The sequence below is a fragment of the Erythrolamprus reginae genome, chromosome 4 (assembly GCF_031021105.1).
Source record: "Erythrolamprus reginae isolate rEryReg1 chromosome 4, rEryReg1.hap1, whole genome shotgun sequence".
In the NCBI taxonomy this organism is placed as follows: Eukaryota; Metazoa; Chordata; class Lepidosauria; order Squamata; family Dipsadidae; genus Erythrolamprus; species Erythrolamprus reginae.
The window spans coordinates 5,290,903-5,311,663 of NC_091953.1; the positions used below are offsets into that span (position 1 = coordinate 5,290,903).

A 20,761-nucleotide genomic window follows, 5' to 3' on the forward strand; every position below is an offset into this window, starting at 1 on the left:
AGTTAATCAGACAGACAGACAGACAGACAAATAAATAAATAGATAGATAGATAAATTAATAGATAGATAGGATGATAGACAGATAGACAGACAGATAGATAGATAAATTAATAGATAGATAAAATGGATATAGATAGATAGATAGATAGGTAGGTAGGTAGGTAGATAGATGATAGTTAGAAAGATAGAAAGACAGATAAATAAATAAATTGATAGATAAGGATGGTGATAGATAGATAGATAGATAGATAAATTAATAGATAGATAATGATGGATATATATATATCCAATGGATATATATATATCCAGAACAATCTACATATATATATATATATATATATATATATATATATATATAGATAGATAGATAGATAGATAGATAGATAGATAGATATATATATATATATATATATAAAAATATATATAGATAGATAGATAGATAGATAGACAGTGATAGATAGATAGATAGATAGATAGATAGATAAATTAATTAATTAAGAGATAGATAGGATGATAGACACACAGACAGAGAGACAGACAGATAGACAAGGATGGAGATAGATAAGGATGGAGATAGATAGATAGATAAATAAATTAATAGATAAAATGGATATAGATAGATAGATAGTTAGATAGATAGAGAAAGATAGATAGATAGATAGATAGATAGATAGGTAAATAGATAGATAGATAAGGATGATGGTAGATAGATAGGTATGTAGACAGATGATAGTTAGAAAGATAAAAAGATAGAAAGATAGGAAAAATAGATAAATAAATTGATAGATAAGGATGGATATAGATAGATAGGTAGGTAGATAGATGATAGTTAGAAAGATAGAAAGATAGATAAATAAATCGATAGATAAGGATGGAGATAGATAGATAGATAGATAGATAGATAGATAGATAGATAGATAGATAGATAGATAAGGATTGATATGGATGGATGGAAGGATGGACGGGAATCACATATCCCTTTGGCACACAAACCCAAAATGTTTCGCCATCACTGCCCTAGTCCTTCTCTTCACTAGCCTAGCCAGTCCCAGTTCCCGTAACCATTTTACAGGACGATTATATTTTTTGTACAGTGCAAAAATTAGCATCCTAAACTCCATGCCGATCACCGTGAGTTGACATTATTTGCGAATGCAGCGACTTTCTCTGGAGGCCTGTCCTTTCCCATAAATCCATGCACATGCTATTTCTTCACTCCTGTGTATGACAAACTATCCCTCCCCCCACCTGAGGTCACAAATCAAAACATTGCCTTTTCCTGCTCTGCATTTGCAACGCTCACAATCCCTCTTTTTTTTTCTTTGCAAGCCGCACAAAATTACACCCAACCTTTTGCTCTACAGACTTCATCATTCATGCCGCTACTTCTGAGGTTAACGTTATTATCGTTTTGTGCCTCTTGGCCAAAAAGACTCCGCTAAGGTGATTGGTAAACTCGCGCTCATTTCTCCAAGTCAACTTCAAACTCCGAAAGATGAATTTGTGTATTATTTGCTAAAAAAGGTAAATTCTCCTCCAGGTCAAAAACTTGAGCGAGGGCTTGAATCACGTTTCTCGCCACCACGGAGAAACGGGTTGGTCACTTTGTGGTTTTGGATTTTTAAATTTTTTTAAAAAAGCTTCCCTTTAGCCTCCATAAAAACATAGAAAGGCGTTCTAACCCAGTTCCCCAAATTTATTTATTTGTTTATCCATCCATCCATCCATCCATCCATCCATCCATCCATCCATCCATCCATCCTTTCGACATCTATGTCGCCCAATCTCGAAGGACAAATAATGAGTCCCCTGGAGAAGGGCGGCCTACAATTAGTGTTGGGCGAACCGAAACTGCAAAGTTCGGGCTCGTACCGAACTTTGCATGGTTCGGTATACCGAACCCGATATTTTGCAAAAGTTTGGCAAAAAGTTCTGGTTCGGGAGAGCGCCAGGAAGCGCCGCCTCTCAGCTGTCACCTTCTGAAACAGCCGGGGAGCTGTCGGCCAGTCAGGAGGCGAAAAAGGAGGTGGGGAATCCCACGAGGAGATTCCAGGGGTGGAGCTATGATGTCACTGAGATGTCCTTCCTGGCCGGCTAAAATGGGGACTCCAGGAAGGACGTCTCAGTGACATCAAAGCTCCGCCTCTGGAATTCCCTTGTGGGATTCCCCACCTCCTTTTGCGCCTCCCGACCAGCCGACAGCTCCCTGGCTGTTCTGGGAAGCGCCGCCGCCCAGCTGTCACCTTCAGAAACAGCCGGGGAGCTTCTTGGCAGTCTCCTGAACGACGAACCCGGAAGTTCAGCAAAAGTTTGGGTTTGGGTTCGGGTTAGGCCTGGGAAGCACCCCGACTGTTCCGGAAGGTGACAGCTGGGCGGCAGCACTTCCTGGCACTTTCCCGAGCGCCAAACTCGAAAGTTCAGCAAAAGTTCAGGTTCGGGTGCTGAACCCGAACTTTTTTAAAAATTCGGGTGCTGAACCCAAACCCGAACTTCGTTGGGTTTGCCCAACCCTACCTACAATAACTTACAATAACTTTTACAACTTTTACAAATACACTTACAATAACTTTTCCTACTGGTATTGGGACACATGTGCTTGGTGCAGGCACATGTGCACCTGACACATTTGTGTGTACCCATGTGCCCGGAGCAAAATCTCATGTGAGAATCACTGACATCTGTCTCTTGCACACGCGCGTCCCCTCGCAAGATCTCAGCACATTTTTGCTTCCTGCGCATATGCAGAAGCAAAACCACACTGGGACGTGTGCGCATAGCACATGCATGCACACACGACAACTGAAGCTGCGCACTGGTAGTGGCAGTCATAGCAAACCGCCCCGATCGCAACAGACCTGCCTTGTGGGAACATGATCGAAACATTTAAATAAGGTTCAGGAGGGAAGTGTTTTTAATAGGAAAGTGAACACAAGAACAAGGGGACACAATCTGAGGTTAGTTGGGGGAAACATCAGAAGCAGCGTTAGAAAATATTATTTTATTCAAAGAGTAGTAGATCCTTGGAACAAACTTCCAGCAGACGTGGCAGATAAATCCACAGTAACTGAATTTAAACATGCCTGGGATAAACATATATCCATCCTAAGATAAAATACAGGAAATAGTAGAAGGGCAGACTAGATGGACCATGAGGTCTTTTCTGCCATCAGTCTTCTATGTTTCTATGTCACTCAACAACCAGATTGACATGCAAAGGTTTGACGAAAGTACATTCATGGGTGCAATTACCTGTGGAACAGTCGTGCCCAGTCCAGTTGGGATCGCAAGTGCAGAGACCGGTTTCGGACAGAAAGGTTCCATGGCCCGAACACTGATCCAGACAAGTGGCTCGCGGGGTCTCACAGTTGGCGCCTCCCCAGCCCACGGAGCAGTGGCATTCTCCTCTCACACAGACACCACGTCCTGAGCAGGTGGGGTCCATACAGTCGACTGAAAAGCAAAGAAAACGTGGAGACATGAATCAGAATTAGAACAGCTGCAGCCCGGATCTGTTCCGCACAGTTTTGGAAAAACAACACAGTACCACCAGAAAACACAGTCACAGATAAAATATATAGATGTGCGGAAATGGATAGGCTGACGATGGAGATCGAGGGATTAAACAACTCAGAATATTAGAATGGTGGAAGGTTTTAAGCATAAAACGTATCTATGCTTTGAAAAGATATGAAATATTTGTACAAAGTTCTTAGAAATTAAGCAGAAGAATTATATAATTACGATTACGTTCCGAAATAACGATGTAAAACAATATATACCTGCTCTTCTTTTTTAATTATTGTAATATGATAAAAATTATTTTTTTAAAAAAATGTATCAGGAAAGACTTAATGAACTCAATCTGTATAGTCTGGAGGACAGAAGGAAAAGGGGGACAAGATCGAAACATTTAAATATGTTAAAGGGTTAAATAAGGTTAAGGAGGGAAGTGTTTTTAATAGGAAAGTGAACACAAGAACAAGGGGACACAATCTGAAGTTAGTTGGGGGAAAGATCAAAAGCAACATGAGAAAATATTATTTTACTGAGAGTCATAGATGCTTGGAACAAACTCCCAGCAGACGTGGTTGGTAAATCCACAGTAACTGAATTTAAACATGCCTGGGATAAACATATATCCATCCTAAGATAAAATACAGAATATAGTATAAGGGCAGACTAGATGGACCATGAGGTCTTTTTCTGCTATCAGTCTTCTTTCTATGATGATACTTGGAATAGATGGTATAATTGGATGGAAAACAAAGGGGAAGAAAGCCTGTGATACAACGTGAAAGAACACACAAAAATTAGCATTATGTAAATATGAATAATACATGTAGATATAATGTAAATATAGATAACAATAGTAGGTTATAGAATGGATATAAGAGATTGGTATTGATCTGTGAAAAATCATTGTTTTTTCATGTTTTTAAAAATGAAAAATTGAATAAATAAACTTAAAAAAAGAATTTATGGCATACAAATCTAATAAATTATTATTATTATTATTAATTAGAATTTATTGGTAAAAAAAACATCAAAAAAATTGTGCCCAAATGGACAAACTTATGATTGTATTAAAAGGACAGATGAACTCGGAATATTATGCAATATGGAAGAAATGGTACGAATGGATGGAATATAGAAAAGAAACAAAAGAAAAGAGATAAACTGTAAGGGAAGTAAAATGTATATTTGAAAAATGTGGAATATATGGATTTGGATGAACAAAGATGTTAATATTATGTATGGATTATTCTTATAATGATATGTCAAGGAATGGATATGTAAATAATAGGCAAATGAGCACAATCATGTATAAAATATTGAAATTTATTAACTGGGAAAAAACAAAGAATTAAAATCTTTGAAAAAATAAAAATAATTCTTCATTGGTCAGGTGCGATTGGGCACACAAGGAATTTGTCTTCAGAGCATAAGCTCTCAGTGTACATACAAGTTTCTGTAATTAGAATAGAACAGAACAGAATAGAATAGAATAGAATTCTTTATCAGCCAAGTGTGGCCAATAAATTGGGTAGATTGGACACACAAAGAATTTGTCTCCAGTGCATAAGCTCTCCATGTACATGTAAGTAACAACCCTTAAATCATGATTATAATAATAAAATATACTGCTCAAAAATAATAATAAAGGGAACACTTAAACAACACAATATAACTCCAAGTAAATCAAACTTCTGTGCAATCAAAGTGTCCACTTAGGTGGCAACACTGATTGACAATCAATTTCACACGTTGTCAGCGCATTCAACTTTGTACAGAACAAAGTATTCAATGAGAATATTTCATTCATTTTTTTTGAGCACTGTATATTGACCAAAAATATTCATTCAATGGAAAAATACCCGTTTCATTAAATAATTAAAAGGGATGTAACCATAATTGTGAGCCGCCCCGAGTCTTCGGAGAGGGGCGGCATACAAATCTAATAAATTATTATTGTTGTTGTTGTTGTTATTATTATTAATATTATTATTAATTTTATTTATTTATTGGATTTGTATGCTGCCCCTCTTCGTAGACTCGGGGCGGCTAACAACAGTAATAAAACAGCATATAACAATAATCCAATACTAAAAACAGTTAAAAACCCATTATTATAAAAACCAATCATACATACAGACATACCATGCATAAAATTGTAAAGGCCTAGGGGGAAAGAGGATCTCAATTCCCCCATGCCTGGTGGCAGAGGTGGGTTTTAAGCAGCTTACGAAAGGCAAGGAGGGTGGGGGCAATTCTAATATCTGGGGAGAGTTGGTTCCAGAGGGCTGGGGCCGCCACAGAGAAGGCTCTTCCCCTGGGCCCAGCCAAGCGACATTTTTTGGTTGACGGGACCTGGAGAAGACCCACTCTGTGGGACCTAACTGGTTGCTGGGATTCGTGCAGCAGAATTATTATTATTATTATTATTATTATTATTATTATTATTATTATTATTAGTAGTAGTAGTAGTAGTATATTTTTTGGTTGAATTAATAAAATGTTTCTTTTATTTACATTGTGCTTTTTTCTTAATTTTTTTCATCCTTTTTTTTTTGTAAAAAAAATTGGTCACCTTACCTACAAGGTCCCTTCCAATTCTGTTAAAATAATGTGCCAACTCTTCCCTTCTCTTAGGACCATTTGCAAGGCTAGGAGACTGGCGTTATCAATCTCTGGCACTATGAATGGGGGGGGGGCATCCATTTAGAGGCCTGGCAGCTTCAACCCCCACCCCCCCTCCCGCCATCAAGGAGCAAACAGGGGAAAAAAGTTGGAAGCGAATTGCTGGTCCCCAAAGTGCTTAGCAGATGGTTCAGTCGCAGAGAACAAAGATTGCTGGATAAGTGACAAGGGGCTACCGTGAGGCAATTAATCATTCCCCGCCAAGAAGGCCCAGGGAGGGGACCAGGGAGTTGTAAAGGCTTCTCCATCACAGAAGGAAGAACGCTCTGCTAGCTCAGCGTTAACGCCGGGCCGGCCGGAGGAGAGGGAGGCGGGCCGGTTAGGACACGCCATTCATCATAAAGCCAGGGCCATTTTTCATGTCCAAACGAGCCCTTTCATGAGACCGGCTGCACAATGGTGGCTTGAATCGTGCCCTCGCTGGGCTGGGTTGCTTAAACGCTCTGTAGTGTGGCAAAGGTTCTGAGATCTATCTATCTCTCTCTCTCTCTCTCTCTCTCTCTCTCTCTCTCTCTCTCTCTCTCTCTCTCTCTATCTATCTATCTATCTATCTAAACTATCTACCTACCTACTTATCTCCTATCTCTCTCCTGTCTACCCAGCTACCTAGCTATCATCTATCTATTTCTTTAATCTGTCTGTCTGTCTATCTAACCTCTATCAATCTCTCTCTCTCATCTATCTATCATATATCTATCTGTCTGTCTGTCTGTCTATCTCTCTCTCTCTCTCTATCTAAACTACCTACCTACTTATCTCCTATCTCTCTCCTGTCTACCCAGCTACCTAGCTATCATCTATCTATTTCTTTAATCTGTCTGTCTGTCTATCTAACCTCTATCAATCTCTCTCTCTCTCATCTATCTATCATATATCTATCTGTCTGTCTGTCTGTCTGTCTGTCTGTCTGTCTATCTATCTATCTATCTATCTATCTATCTATTTATCTATCTATCCATCCATCTATCATCGTCTGTCTGTCTACCTACCTACTTATGTCCCTCCTATCTCTCTCCCATCTACCTAGCTACCATCTATCTATCTCTTTCATCTGTCTGTCTGTCTGTCTCTCTATCATCTATCAATCTCTCTCCTATCTATCTATCTATCTATCTATCTATCTATCTATCTATCTATCTATCTATCTATCTATCAGTCTGTCTGTCTGTCTGTCTATCATCTATCTTTCTTTTCCTTCCTTTTCCTTGTCTTTCTTCCTTCCTTCTTTCCTTCTTGTTCCATTTTCTTTCTTTCCCTTTCTTTTCTTGTTTCATTTATTCCTTCAGTCTTTCTTTCCCTATCTTTCCTTCCTTCCCCTGCCTTCCTCTTTTCTTTCCTCTAACTTCCGTTTCCTTTCTTCCATCTCATTCCTTCTTTTTCTTTCCTAACTTCCTTCTTTCCTTTTTCCTTCCTTCCTTCTTGTTCCATTTTTCTCCCTGCTTTCTTTCTCTTTTTCTTTCATTCCTTTCTTCTCTTTCTTTCCTTGATTCCTTCCTTCTTAATTTCCCTTTTTTCTCTATCTTTCCTTCTTTCCTTCCTTCTTTCCCCTTCCTTCTTTCCTCTACCTTTCTTCCCTCTCTTTTCCTTGCTTTCTTTCCATTTCTTCTTTTTCTTTCCTAACTTCTTCTTTCCTCTTTTTCTTTTTCCTTCTTCCCTCCCTTCTCTCCCTCCCTCCTTCTCATTCTTCTCTTTGTGGCAAATACTTTCATCTCTCTCTCACACTCTCTGTGGTTCTCTCCTCTTCTTCCCATCTTTCTTCAAAGATAACGATACACTTCAAAATACGTTGTGAGCCACCCCGAGTCCTCGGAGAGGGGCGGCATAAAAATACAATAAATAAATAACTTCAGAAGAGAAGGATTGAGGGGTCGTGGTTTCTGAGAGCCTCAAAATGGATGAACAGTGCAATCAGGCGATAGAGAAAGCAAGTAGAATGCTTGGCTGCATAGCTAGAGGTATAACAAACAGGAAGATTGTGATCCCGCTGTATAGAGCGTTGGTGAGACCCCATTTGGAATAATACTGTGTTCAGTTCTGGAGACCTCACCTACAAAAAGATATGGATAAAATTGAACGGGTCCAAAGATGGGCTACAAAAATGGTGGAAGGTCTTAAGCATAAAACTTATCAGGAAAGACTTCATGAAATCAATCTGTAGAGTCTGGAGGACAGAAGGGAAAGGGGGGACATGATCAAAACATTTAAATATGTCGAAGGGTTAAATAAGATTCAGGAGAGAAGTGTTTTTATAGGAAAGTGAACACAAGAACAAGGGGGCACAATCTGAGGTTAGTTGGGGGAAAGAGCAGAAGTAACGTGAAAAAATATTATTTGACTGAAAGAGTAGTAGATGCTTGGAACAAACATTCAGCAGACATGGTTGGTTAATCCACAGTAAAGGAATTTAAAAATGTTTGAGATAAACATATATCCAGTCTAAGATAAAATACAGGAAATAATATAAGGGCAGACTAGATGGACCATGAGGTCTTTTTCTGCCGTCAATCTTCTATGTTTCTATAAATAAATAAATACAATCCCACTAACTCAGCCAGCTTCATGGCTCATCCCCAAAAGACCCAATTTTTGGATTTCTTTCCATGAATGGGACTTCATGGGACCACTCAGCCAGCTTCATGGCTCATCCCCATAAGACCCAATTTTTGGATTTCTTTCCATGAATGGGACTTGAAGCTACGACCGTTGGCACAATCCACTGGGAATATGCGAGTGCCAAGCCAATTAAATGGGGCTCCTAAAACTCCTTGTGGCTTTTATTCATTGTGGGAATGGGGCTGAATAACCACCTAGGAACAGGGTTTTAAATTTGCAGCATCACAGAGGCCTCTTAAGGATGGGTCAAAGCCAATGGAAAGGATCTGAAGAACAAAAAACTTTTTATTTTAGGGGTTTAAAAAATAAAGACAAATCAGGAAGAACATGACTAAACTTCCTAAAACTAACATGAAAGTGGGCACAGCAAGCTTTTATTCTCGACTATTCGGACAGCCAAGAGAAGGTAATAATTTAAGCAGGCCCTGAAGTACAGAACAGAACTGGGCCGATATAAATTTGTCTTTATGCAAAGAGTGTGCAAAAATAACGGCTGGTCATTTGCACATGGTCAAAAAGGGGAAACCAGCTTTTGGCACCTGCCCAAAACTATGATCTGACCCAGAGGCAACTTTAAGATTTTTTTACGAATAAAGGCAGATCTACATATTGCAGGATCCAATCTGGGTCGGTCATAAGTTTTTGGTCTTAGAAACATAGAAACATAGAAGACTGACGGCAGAAAAAGACCTCATGGTCCATCTAGTCTGCCCTTATACTACTTCCTGTATTTTATCTTACAATGGATATATGTTTATCCCAGGCATGTTTCAATTCAGTGACTGTGGATTTACCAACCATGTCTGCTGGAAGTTTGTTCCAAGGATCTACTACTCTTTCAGTGAAATAATATTTTCTCACGTTGCTTTTGATCTTTCCCCCAACTAACTTCAGATTGTGTCCCCTTGTTCTTGTGTTCACTTTCCTATTAAAAACACTTCCCTCCTGAATCTTATTTAACCCTTTAACATATTTAAATGTTTCGATTGTGTCCCCCCTTTTCCTTCTGTCCTCCAGACTATACAGATTGAGGTCATGAAGTCTTTCCTGATAGGTTTTATGCTTAAGACCTTCCACCATTCTTGTAGCCCATCTTCTGAATTTTCGGATTCGTGCTGGAACTTCTCTCTTATTAGAGTGTTGTTTGTGTGTGCTATTTATTTACACAATGCCTGTTGTGTGGGCCTTTTTAGTTGGTGACGGTATGGCTATTAAGATGGGAGTTTGGGTGCTTTAAAAATGTCAAAATTTCAGAGTGATGGTGTTTTCCCTGCACGCCATCACTCTGCTAAACAAATAATTCCCTCAACATTGTCAAACTATTCATTAAGGCTGCATTACTGTTACTATCCTCTATCTTCTCCCACTTATGACTGTATAGCTTGTTGCTAGTATCCTTATGATTTATATTAGTATTGATTTTTTCCTGATTGCTTATTCGTACTCTATGACAATCATTAAGTGTTGGACCTCATGATTCTTGACAAATGTCTCTTTTCTTTTATGTACACTGAGAGCATATGCACCAATGACAAATTCCTTGTTTGTCCAATCACACTTGGCCAATAAAGAATTCTATTCTATTCTATTCGTCGGTCAGTCAGTCTGTCTGTCTGTCTGTCTGTCTGTCTGTCTGTCTGTCTGTCTATCTATCTATCTATCCTATTTCTATTCTATTCATCTGTCTGTCTATCTGTCTGTCTGTCTGTCTGTCTGTCTATCTATCCTATTTCTATTCTATTCTATTGTATTCTATTCATCTGTCTGTCTGTCTGTCTGTCTGTCTATCTATCTATTCTATTCTATTCTATTCTATTCATCTGTCTTTCTGTCTGTCTATCTATCTATCCTATTTCTATTCTATTCTATTCATCTGTCTGTCTGTCTGTCTATCTATCCTATTTCTATTCTATTGTATTCTATTCATCTGTCTGTCTGTCTGTCTGTCTGTCTGTCTGTCTGTCTGTCTGTCTGTCTATCTATCTATCTATCTATCTATCTATCTATCTATTCTATTCATCTGTCTGTCTGTCTGTCTGTCTGTCTGTCTATCTATCTATCTATCTATCTATCTATCTATCTATCTATCTATCTATCTATCTATCTATCTATCTATCTATCTATTCTATTCATCTGTCTGTCTGTCTCTCTGTCTGTCTCTCTCTCTCTCTCTATTTCTATTCTATTCATCTGTCTGTCTGTCTGTCTGTCTATCTATTCTATTTCTATTCTATTCTATTCTATTCTATTCTATTCTATTCTATTCTATAGATTTCTGGCTCATTTTGTTTTTACCAATGTGAGCCAAGGGAGGAGAGAACTCACAATATGATTAGCGTTTTGCAAAACTTAACATTGCAGGAAATTAAATAGAAAGTGCCCCATAATACTGAAAACATACTGAATTAATTTTTTTTAAAAAATGGAATCTTTATTATCGTTCCTTCCTCCAAAGGAAAAAAAATGCAATGTTTTTGTAAAATACTTGAAATCAACATTACTGAAGGATTTAGAGGAGAACAGTCTTGAATAAATGTTCCGTGGAGCAGTCTTTATACATTCTTTTTGCATTAATTTCCTCTTAGGGGAAACAGCTCTTACACCTGGTGTAAAAGACTGAAGCACAGAGGGAAAGATACTTCAGTCAACAAGTTGTGTGGAAAAGCTTCGCTTTACTTCTTTGCCTGCTTTAAAAAAAAAAAATTTTGGGCTGCCGGCCAATTAATGTTGAGTTTCTATTTATTGAAAGCTCTCGACTCGGCTTGTACTGCCGCAAGAGACTTTCCAAGCAGTCGAGAGAAAAAGTCATGTAAATACAATTACAGCAAAACCAGGAAAGAATCGTAATTAAGTTCAGCAACGTAAGTGTCTTTAAAGGAAAAACAGCTAATGACAGGTGGAACAGCAGAAAACATACTTTTCGCCAACTCTCATGAAATGGGGTTGAAAAATGTTTCCATAAATACAGTCAGCCTTAAAATGAGAAGAATAGAGACACTGTATTTTTCAGACTATAAGACGCATTTCTCCCCTCCAGCAAAAAATGTGGACGGAAATTTCTGTGTGTCTTAGAGACTGAATATAACCCTGTTTTTTGGACTCCTGACCCCCCCAGATGGGCCGGGGCCACCCCAGAGAAGGCTCTTCCCCTGGGTCCCGCCAAGCGGCATTGTTTAGTTGACGGGACCCGGAGAAGGCCCCCTCTGTGGGACCTAACTGGTCGCTGGGATTCGTGCAGCAGAAGGCGGTCCGGGAGATAATCTGGTCCGGTGCCATGAAGGGCTTTATAGGTCATAACCAACACTTTGAATTGTGACCGGAAACTGATCGGCAACCAATGCAGACTGCGGAGTGTTGGTGTAACATGGGCATATTTGGAAAAGCCCATGATTGCTCCCGCAGCTGCATTCTGCACAATCTGAAGTTTCCGAACACTTTTCAAAGGTAGCCCCGTGTAGAGAGCGTTACAGTAGTCGAGCCTCGAGGTGATGAGGGCATGAGTGACTGTGAGTAGTGACTCCCGGTCCAAATAGGGCCGCAACTGGTGCACCAGGTGAACCTGGGCAAACGCCCCCCTCGCCACAGCTGAAAGATGTTTCTCTAATGTGAGCTGTGGATCGAGGAGGACGCCCAAGTTGCGGACCCTCTCTGAGGGGGTCAATGATTCTCCCCCCAGGGTAATGGACAGACAGATGGAATTGTCCTTGGGAGGCAAGACCCACAGCCACTCCGTCTTGTCTGGGTTGAGTTGGACGGAGAGCTATATATTTCAGACTGCATTAAAAGCTTCCATTTGGCAAAAGCTGTTGGCTGAGAAGGAAAGAGATGGGATTGATTGATTATTCATATCCATAGCTAATCTACTTAGGTCTCTCGGTATTGGGGGTTTGTGTAACTTTGGTAAGTCGATTCCGGCAGGATTGATGTGTGTATCCTGTCTCCTGGGATGCCCTTAATTAAAAAAAAAAATAGAAAAATAACAATGCTGCTATCCCATACAAGGTTAGACACACTTAAGTCCATCGATTACGTCTAATGCTGCTTACAAAAGGGACTGAAGTAATTGGAGCATCCATAATTTTGATGAAGAGGAAAAAGACGGTTGCGGGGGGAGGGAGGAAGTGTTGACAGGTGTTTCAGGAGCAAGACCACACAGCCAGAGGTGGTGTGAAAGGAAGGCATCACAACACAACACGATGGAGCAGCGTAAAACTACAGGATCGCCTCTGGCATCTTCGGTTAAGAAAGGAGAAGTAGTAAAAAAGGAAAGGAGGAGTAGAGGAGTAGAGCAGAGTAGAGTAGAATTAGAAATCAGAATAGAATAGAATGGAATATGGAATGAATAGAATAGTAGAGAATAGAATAGAATTAGAAATCAGAATAGAATAGAATAGAGTGGAATACAGAATGGAATAGTAGAGAATAGAATTAGAAATCAGAACAGAACAGAATAGAGTGGAATACAGAATGAATAGAATAGTAGAGAATAGAATAAAATTAGAAATCAGAACAGAATAGAGTGGAATACAGAATGAATAGAATAGTAGAGAATAGAATATAATTAGAAATCAGAACAGAATAGAATGGAATACATAATGAATAGAATAGAATATAGAGAATAGAATATAATTAGAAATCAGAATAGAGTAGAATAGAATAGTATAGTATAGAATAGAATATAGAACAAATAGAATAGAATATAGAGAATGGAATATAATTAAAAATCAGAATAGAGTACATAGAAACATGTACAATAGAATAAAATAGAGTAGAGTATAGAACAGAAGATAAGAATGGAGGAGAGGAGAGGAGAGAAGAATAGAAGAGATGAGAGGAGAGGAAAAGGGAAAAGAAGAGAAGAGAAGAGAGATACAGGACAGAATACAATAGGTATACAGGACAGGACAGAATAGGAATAGAGGGAAGGAAGGAAGGAAGGAAGGAAGGAAGGAAGGAAGGAAGGAAGGAAGGAAGATTTATGATACTCCCATCAGCAAATTCAATGGGGAAACCTGCAGAAAGTCGGAAGTTGCTCCTCCTTCAATTGTTTTTTCGCCCACTTTTGCTCCTTTTGTTCCCCTGTTTGGTCTGAAACGATGACTGTGCTGGCTGGGGAATTCTGGGAGTTGACATCGGCCCATCGTTAAAGTTGCCAAGATTGAGAAACCTTGCGGTAAGGGTTACCCATTGGCAGATCCTCTCTCCAAACTCCATCAATGCCAACCATACCAAGTGAATTGAACAGAACGCCCGGCATTCTGAAATTCATCTCATTGTGGGGAAAGGACCAATGGAATATTGATAGGTGGCATCTCCCACCGAGTAGAATAGCAAAAATGTTCCCTAATATGTCCCCATTATGTTGGAAATGTAAGAAAGAAATAGTTTCCTATTACCATCAATGGTGGATGTGTAGTAAAGTTAAGCTTTATTGGAAAATGATAGAAAGAATTATAAAAGAAATAGTAATGCTGGAGATAGAAAACCCCCCGGAATTTTACTTACTGGGTATAACTAGTCAGAAATATAAGAAAGAAATCTTACATTTAGTTATACATATTTTGACAGCGGCCAGGATTGTACATGCGCAAAATTGGAAAGGGAAAAGTATCCCCAAAGAAGAAGAGGTTATTAAGAAAATATTAGATTGCGCTGAAATGGATATGATGACAAGACGGTTAAAAGACCAAGAAGAATCAGAATTTTATGTGATTTGGAATAAAGTGTATACAGTGTTCCCTCGATTTTCGCGGGGGATGTGTTCTGAGACCGCCCGCGAAAGTCGAATTTCTGCGAAGTAGAGATGCGGAAGTAAATACACTATTTTTAGCGATGAACAGTATCACAAGCCTTTCCTTAGCACTTTAAACCCCTAAATTGCAATTTCCCATTCACTTAGCAACCATTTAGATTATTACTCACCATGTTTCTTTATTAAAGTTTATTAAAAAAATATTTATTAAAAGTGGATGAAAGTTTGGTGATGACATATGATGTCATCGGGCAGGAAAAAGCGTGGTATAGGGGAAAAAACCGCAAAGTGTTTTTTAATTAATATTTTTGAAAAACCGTGGTATAGACTTTTCGCGAAGTTCGAACCCGCAAAAATTGAGGGAACACTGTATATGGATAAATAAGAAGAAGTAAAAGTAAAACTTATGTGAGAAATGTAGAAGAATGTATGACTTAAATTTTGTGTTTTATTTAGTCTATAAATGAAGGTTTCTTTATATAAGATCAAATAGATTTTCTTCTTTTCATTTAAAGTAATAAGTTGATTTAAAGTATTAATAAGGTATTCTTTCTTCTGTATGGAAATTTGACTTCTAGAATAAGTGGGGAAATTGCAACGCCAATTTTATGTTAAATGTATGTTTGTTGGTTTTGTCTTTTTTATGAAAAATTTAATAAAGTTTATTATTTTTAAAAAAAGGAATATTCAAAGGAAACGATACCTTCTTCGCAGCTCTCCCCCTTGTAACCGGGATTGCAAATACAGGTCCCCATGATGCATGTCCCGTGGCTGTTGCAAGCGACGTCGACGCACTGATTGGTTGGCACGTCGCATTCGGCTCCTTTCCACCCGCTGTGACATAGACAACGTCCTTTCATGTATTGTCCATTCCCACTGCACAACACCGGGCAAGACGCTGAGAAGGAAGAAGACAAAGCAGAAAAAAATGGTCATTAGAAGCACGATCGACATTTGTCGACTGCTTGATGCTATCACCCGTCAGATACAATGGGAGGGAATTTATTTTTATTTATTTATTTGTTTTCTCGAGTATGTATTGGTGGTATACAAAGATATAGTGATATTTTATTTTATTTATTGGATTTGTATGCCGCCCCTCTCCGTAGACTCGGAGCAGCTAACAGCAGTGGTAAAAACAGCATGTAACAATCAAATATTAAAACAACTAAAAAAAACCCTTATTATAAAACCAAACATACATACAAACATACCATGCGTAAATTATAGAAGCCTAGGGGGAAAGAATATCTCAGTTCCCCCATGCCTGATGGCAGAGGTGGGTTTCAAGGAGCTTACGAAAGGCAAGGAGGGTGAGGGCTATTCTAAGCTCTGGGGGGGAGTTGGTTCCAAAGGGCCAGGGCCGCCACAGAGAAGGCTTTTCCCCTGGGTACCGCCAAACGACATTGTTTAGTCGATGGGACCCGGAGAAGGCCAATTCTGTGGGATCTAACTGGTCGCTGGGATTCGTGCGGCAGAAGGCGGTCCCGGAGATAATCTGGTCCGGTGCCATGAAGGGCTTTATAGGTCATAACCAACACTTTGAATTGTGACTGGAAACTGATCGGCAACCAATGCCGACTGCAGAGTGTTGGTGTAACATGGGCATATTTAGGGAAGCCCATGATTGCTCTCAATATTTATAGGAAGAGAGAAACATTAGGACAGTGGACGGAAGGCACACTGGTTCACTTATGCACGCCTCTTACTGGCCTATTAGGAATCAGGGAATGGATTATATAATAAAATATTATAATAACATGGATTATAGGTAGCTCTCAGATTAGACCACTCTGTTTTCCGAACTTCCGGTTTGTCTGTTGTGCTGTTTTTTGCACTCCAGGGCTTCATTAAGCTTCCCTGAAACCTCTGGAGGGCGAAACAACCTTCCCAAGACCGAAAATCAATCATAGGAACTTTAAGGAACCCCAATAGCAATTGCACTTTGACTTATATACACTTTAACAGCAGTTTACAGAATCGGTACATTTCCCCCAACGATCTGGGTTCCCAGTTTACCGACTTCGGAAGGATGGAAGGCTGTGTTAACCTTGAGCTACTCAGGATCGAACTGTTGGCAGTGGGCAGAGTTAGCCTGCAATTCTGCACTCTGACCACTACGCCACTGTGGCTTTGATACCAAATCATAAGAAATAATCAGACTGGCTGGGTTTACACAATGCACCACCACATGGACCGAGATACTGCACCAGAAGAGCCCTTCACTCCATCACTCGAAACAGAATACCCTACGAAACTAGACTTACAATCCTGGGTCTAGAAAGCTTAGAACTACGACGCCTTAAACATGATCTGAGTATTGCCCACAAGATCATATGCTGCAACATCCTGCCTGTCAACAACTACTTCAGCTTCAACCGCAATAACGCAAGAGCATGCAACAGGTTCAAACTTAATATCAACCGCTCCAAACTTGACTGTAAAAAATATGACTTTAGCAATCGAGTTGTTGAAGCGTGGAACTCATTACCAGACTCCGTGGTGTCAACCCCCAACCCCCAACATTTTTCCCTTAGACTTTCCATGGTTGACTTCTCCAGATTCCTTAGAGGTCAGTAAGGGGCGAGCATAAGTGCACTCGTGTGCCTTCCGTCCCCTGTCCAATTGTCTCTCCTATATTTTATATATCTTTTCTCCCATCCATATATCCTTCCTCTACTCTTCATTGACGTATTCTATTCTCATATCTCTTCTTCTATCTCTTCCCTGATATTTATTACTATACGTTTTTATTCTCTTTAACTTTCAATTTGTATTGGACTAACTAACTAACTAACTAACTAACTAACTAACTAACTAACTAACTAACTAACTAACTGAATGAATGAATGAATGACTGAATGAATAAATAAATAAATGAATGAATAAATAAAAAGTAAAAATTTAGCAGGGCATGTAAAATTCAGTTGTATCTGATATGGTCAAGCGTCTTGAGAGAGAACTTTGTGTAGAATGGAGTGGCCGATACTTCACCACGTCCATTTGCTCAGCGCCTGAAACAAAACTCCCAAGTTTGTTTAGGACCTCCCTCCATGTCAATAATGATAATTAAACAACAACAACAAAAAATTAAGTCTACCTCGTCCACAATCGGGGCCCAAAAATCCGAGGAAACAATGGCAGGTTCCAGAAATGCAATCCCCGTTTCCATAACAGTTGCTGGGACAGTTCTCCACTGATTCTGTGGAAAGAAGTAAAGAGGGGAAAAAAATGAAGATAATGTAGGAAAAGGCAAAAATTAAACCTCATAGAACATTCCCTGATAGAACAGAGGCATTGGCAATGGTCCTTCTCACATCAATCTCCCTTTGATTGGATTACCGTAACCCACTCGATGTGGGGCTGCCCTTGAAGACTACACAGGAACAAGGGCACAAACTTTAGCTGGTAGAAAGTTGGAGTACTAATAGAAGAAGGCGCTATTATGTAATAATAATAACAACAACAGAGTTGGAAGGGACTTTGGAGGTCTTCTAGTCCAAACCTCTGCTTAGGCAGGAAACCCTAGACTACTTCAGATAGTTATCCAACATCTTAAAAACTTCAGGTGTTCACAACTTCTGGAGGCAAGGTGTTCCACTGATTAACTGTTCTGACTGTCAGGAAATTTCTCCTTAGTTCTAAGTTACTTTGCTCCATGTTTGTTTGTTTGTTTGTTTGTTTATTTGATTTGTATGCCGCCCCTCTCCGTAGACTCGGGCTGGCTCACAACATACAATAGAACAATTCACAACAAATCTAATAAATTTAAAAAACATTAAAAAAACCCATTATTAAACCAGACATACACACAGACATACCATACATAAATTGTATAGGCCCGGGGAAGGGGGGGGAAATGCCTCAATTCCCCCCATGCCTGATGGCAGAGGTGAGTTTTAAGGAGTTTACGGAAGGCAAGGAGGGTGGGGGCAGTTCTAATCTCCGGGGGGAGCGGGTTCCAGAAAGTTGGGGCCGCCACAGAGAAGGCTCTTCCCCTGGGACCCGCCAGACGCCATTGTTTAGTCGACGGGACCCAGAGAAGGCCAACTCTGTGGGACCTAATTGGTCGCTGGGATTCGTGCGGCAGAAGGCGGTCCGGGAGATATTCTGGTCCGATGCCACCCATTGCTTTTTATTCTACCTTCAAGTACTTTGGAGAATAGCTTGACTCCTTCTTCTTTGTGGCAACCCCTGAGATACCGGAACACTGCTATCATGTCTCCCCTGGTCCTCCTTTCCATTAAACTAGCCATGCCCAGTTCCTGCAACTGTTCTTCATATGTTTTAGCCTCTAGTCATCTTCATTTATTTTTTATTTATTTTATTTATTCGATTTTTATGCCGCCCTTCTCTTTAGACTCAGGGTGGCTTACAACATGTTAGCAATAGCACTTTTAAACAGAGCCAGTATATTGGCGCCACAATCTGGGTCCTCATTTTACCCACCTCGGAAGGATGGAAGGCTGAATCAACCTTGAGCCGGTGATGAGATTTGAACCGCTGACCTTCAGATCTATAGTCAGCTTCAGTGGTCTGCAGTACAGCACTCTACCTGCTGCGCCACCCTGGCTTCATTGCTCTTCTCTGCACTCGTTCTAGAGTCTCAACATACTCATATCATTACTTCCTGTGTTATGTTTATATATACTACTATCCTGTACTTGCTTGACAAATGAAATAAATAAATAAACTTGGTTTATTGTGAGATGCTTTGTGCTCTCCTGAGCTTGGTTGTTTTCTTGCAGATTTTTTATGACCAAACTAGGTAACACCATCAGTCTAGAAGGAGTGTGGGGTTTGATCTTTGTTTATATACCAATGGTTTGCCTTTGTTAGTGTTGGCAGCAATGTTCTTGGTGGTTCCTTGATTAGTTTGTTGTTTAATGTTTGATTATTTCTCTGAGTGGGTTTATTAGCGTGTCCCTCCTAAGATATCACTTACCCTCAGAATTAAGATCAGAAAAATACATTTAGACCACTTAAAAAGATCTGGCTGTTTAAACAAGCAATTGAGGATTTAAAAAGGATTAGGTTCCTGAGGTGTACGCGGGCGCTGTTTATTTTAATTTGCTTCATGCTGTTACAGATGCTGAATTGATCATGGATTGTATAGCGTGAACTTTTATTGACTGGGTGTGCTGTATTGCTTTTGGTGAGCTCTCAGATTTGCCTAAACGAAGTGGCATAAAAGCGCCATAAATCAATAGAACAATTAAGAAGGGAGGGAGGGAAGGAAGTAATTATTATTTCCTTATACAGTGATACCTTGTCTTACAAACTTAATTGGTTCTGGGACGAGGTTCTTAAGGTGAAAAGTTTGTAAGACGAAACAATGTTTCCCATAGGAATCAATGGAAAAGCTATTAATGTGTGCAAGCCCAAAATTCAAACCTTTTGCCAGCCGAAGCGCTCATTTTTGTGCTGTTGGGATACCCCTGAGGCTCCCCTCCATGGGAAACCCCACCTCCGGACTTTGCGATGCTGCAGGGGAATCCCAGCAGGGGAATCCCAGCATAGCAAAAACGAGCGCTTCACTGGCAACGGAAGTCCGAGGTGGGGTTTCCCAGCAAATGGAGCATCAGTGAAATCGCAGCATCGCAAAAACACTGAAGTCCTCGAAACCCCACCTCCAGACCTCTGTGTTTTTGTGATGCTGTGATTTCACTGAGGCTCCTCTCGCTGGGAAACCCCACCTCCGTACTTCCGTTGCCAGCGAAGCACCCGTTTTTGTGCTGCTGGGATTCCCCTGCTGGGATTCCCCTGCAGCATCACAAAAACACGGAAGTCCAGAGGTGGGGTTTCCCATGGAGGGGAGCCGCAGGGGAATCCCAGCAGCACAGAAATGGGTGCTTCGCTGGCAACGGAAGTCCGGAGGTGGGGCATCCCAGCGGCGGCGGCGGGTTTGTAAGGTGAAAATAGTTTGTAAGAAGAGGCAAAAAAATCTTAAACCCCGGGTTTGTATCTCGAAAATTTGTATGACGAGGCCTTTGTAAGATGAGGTATCACTGTATTAACATTTTTCAACAGCATAAAAGTGAGTTTTAAAAGCAACCCATTTCAATCTTAAAACGGTTTTAGAAATGTGTGGCTTACAAAATGTAGTTTACAAATTAAAAAATGTATCTACATTTTTAAGCGTGTTAAAATACACTGTACATGGTAATGTTTTATTATTATTATTATTTTGGTATCCTC

General features: G+C 39.9%; 1 protein-coding gene across 1 annotated transcript in view; it reads right to left on the bottom strand.

The window, feature by feature from the left end:
* TENM4 (teneurin transmembrane protein 4) overlaps window positions 1-20,761 on the bottom strand; it is a 291,782-nt gene that overhangs the window by 43,498 nt on the left and 227,523 nt on the right. The window contains exons 11-13 of the mRNA XM_070751518.1: window positions 17,664-17,765; window positions 15,267-15,461; window positions 3,250-3,450 (exon numbers count right to left, since the gene is read on the bottom strand). Of these exons, the coding sequence (XP_070607619.1) occupies window positions 3,250-3,450; window positions 15,267-15,461; window positions 17,664-17,765 (498 nt within the window). The remainder of the gene's footprint in view (window positions 1-3,249; window positions 3,451-15,266; window positions 15,462-17,663; window positions 17,766-20,761) is intronic.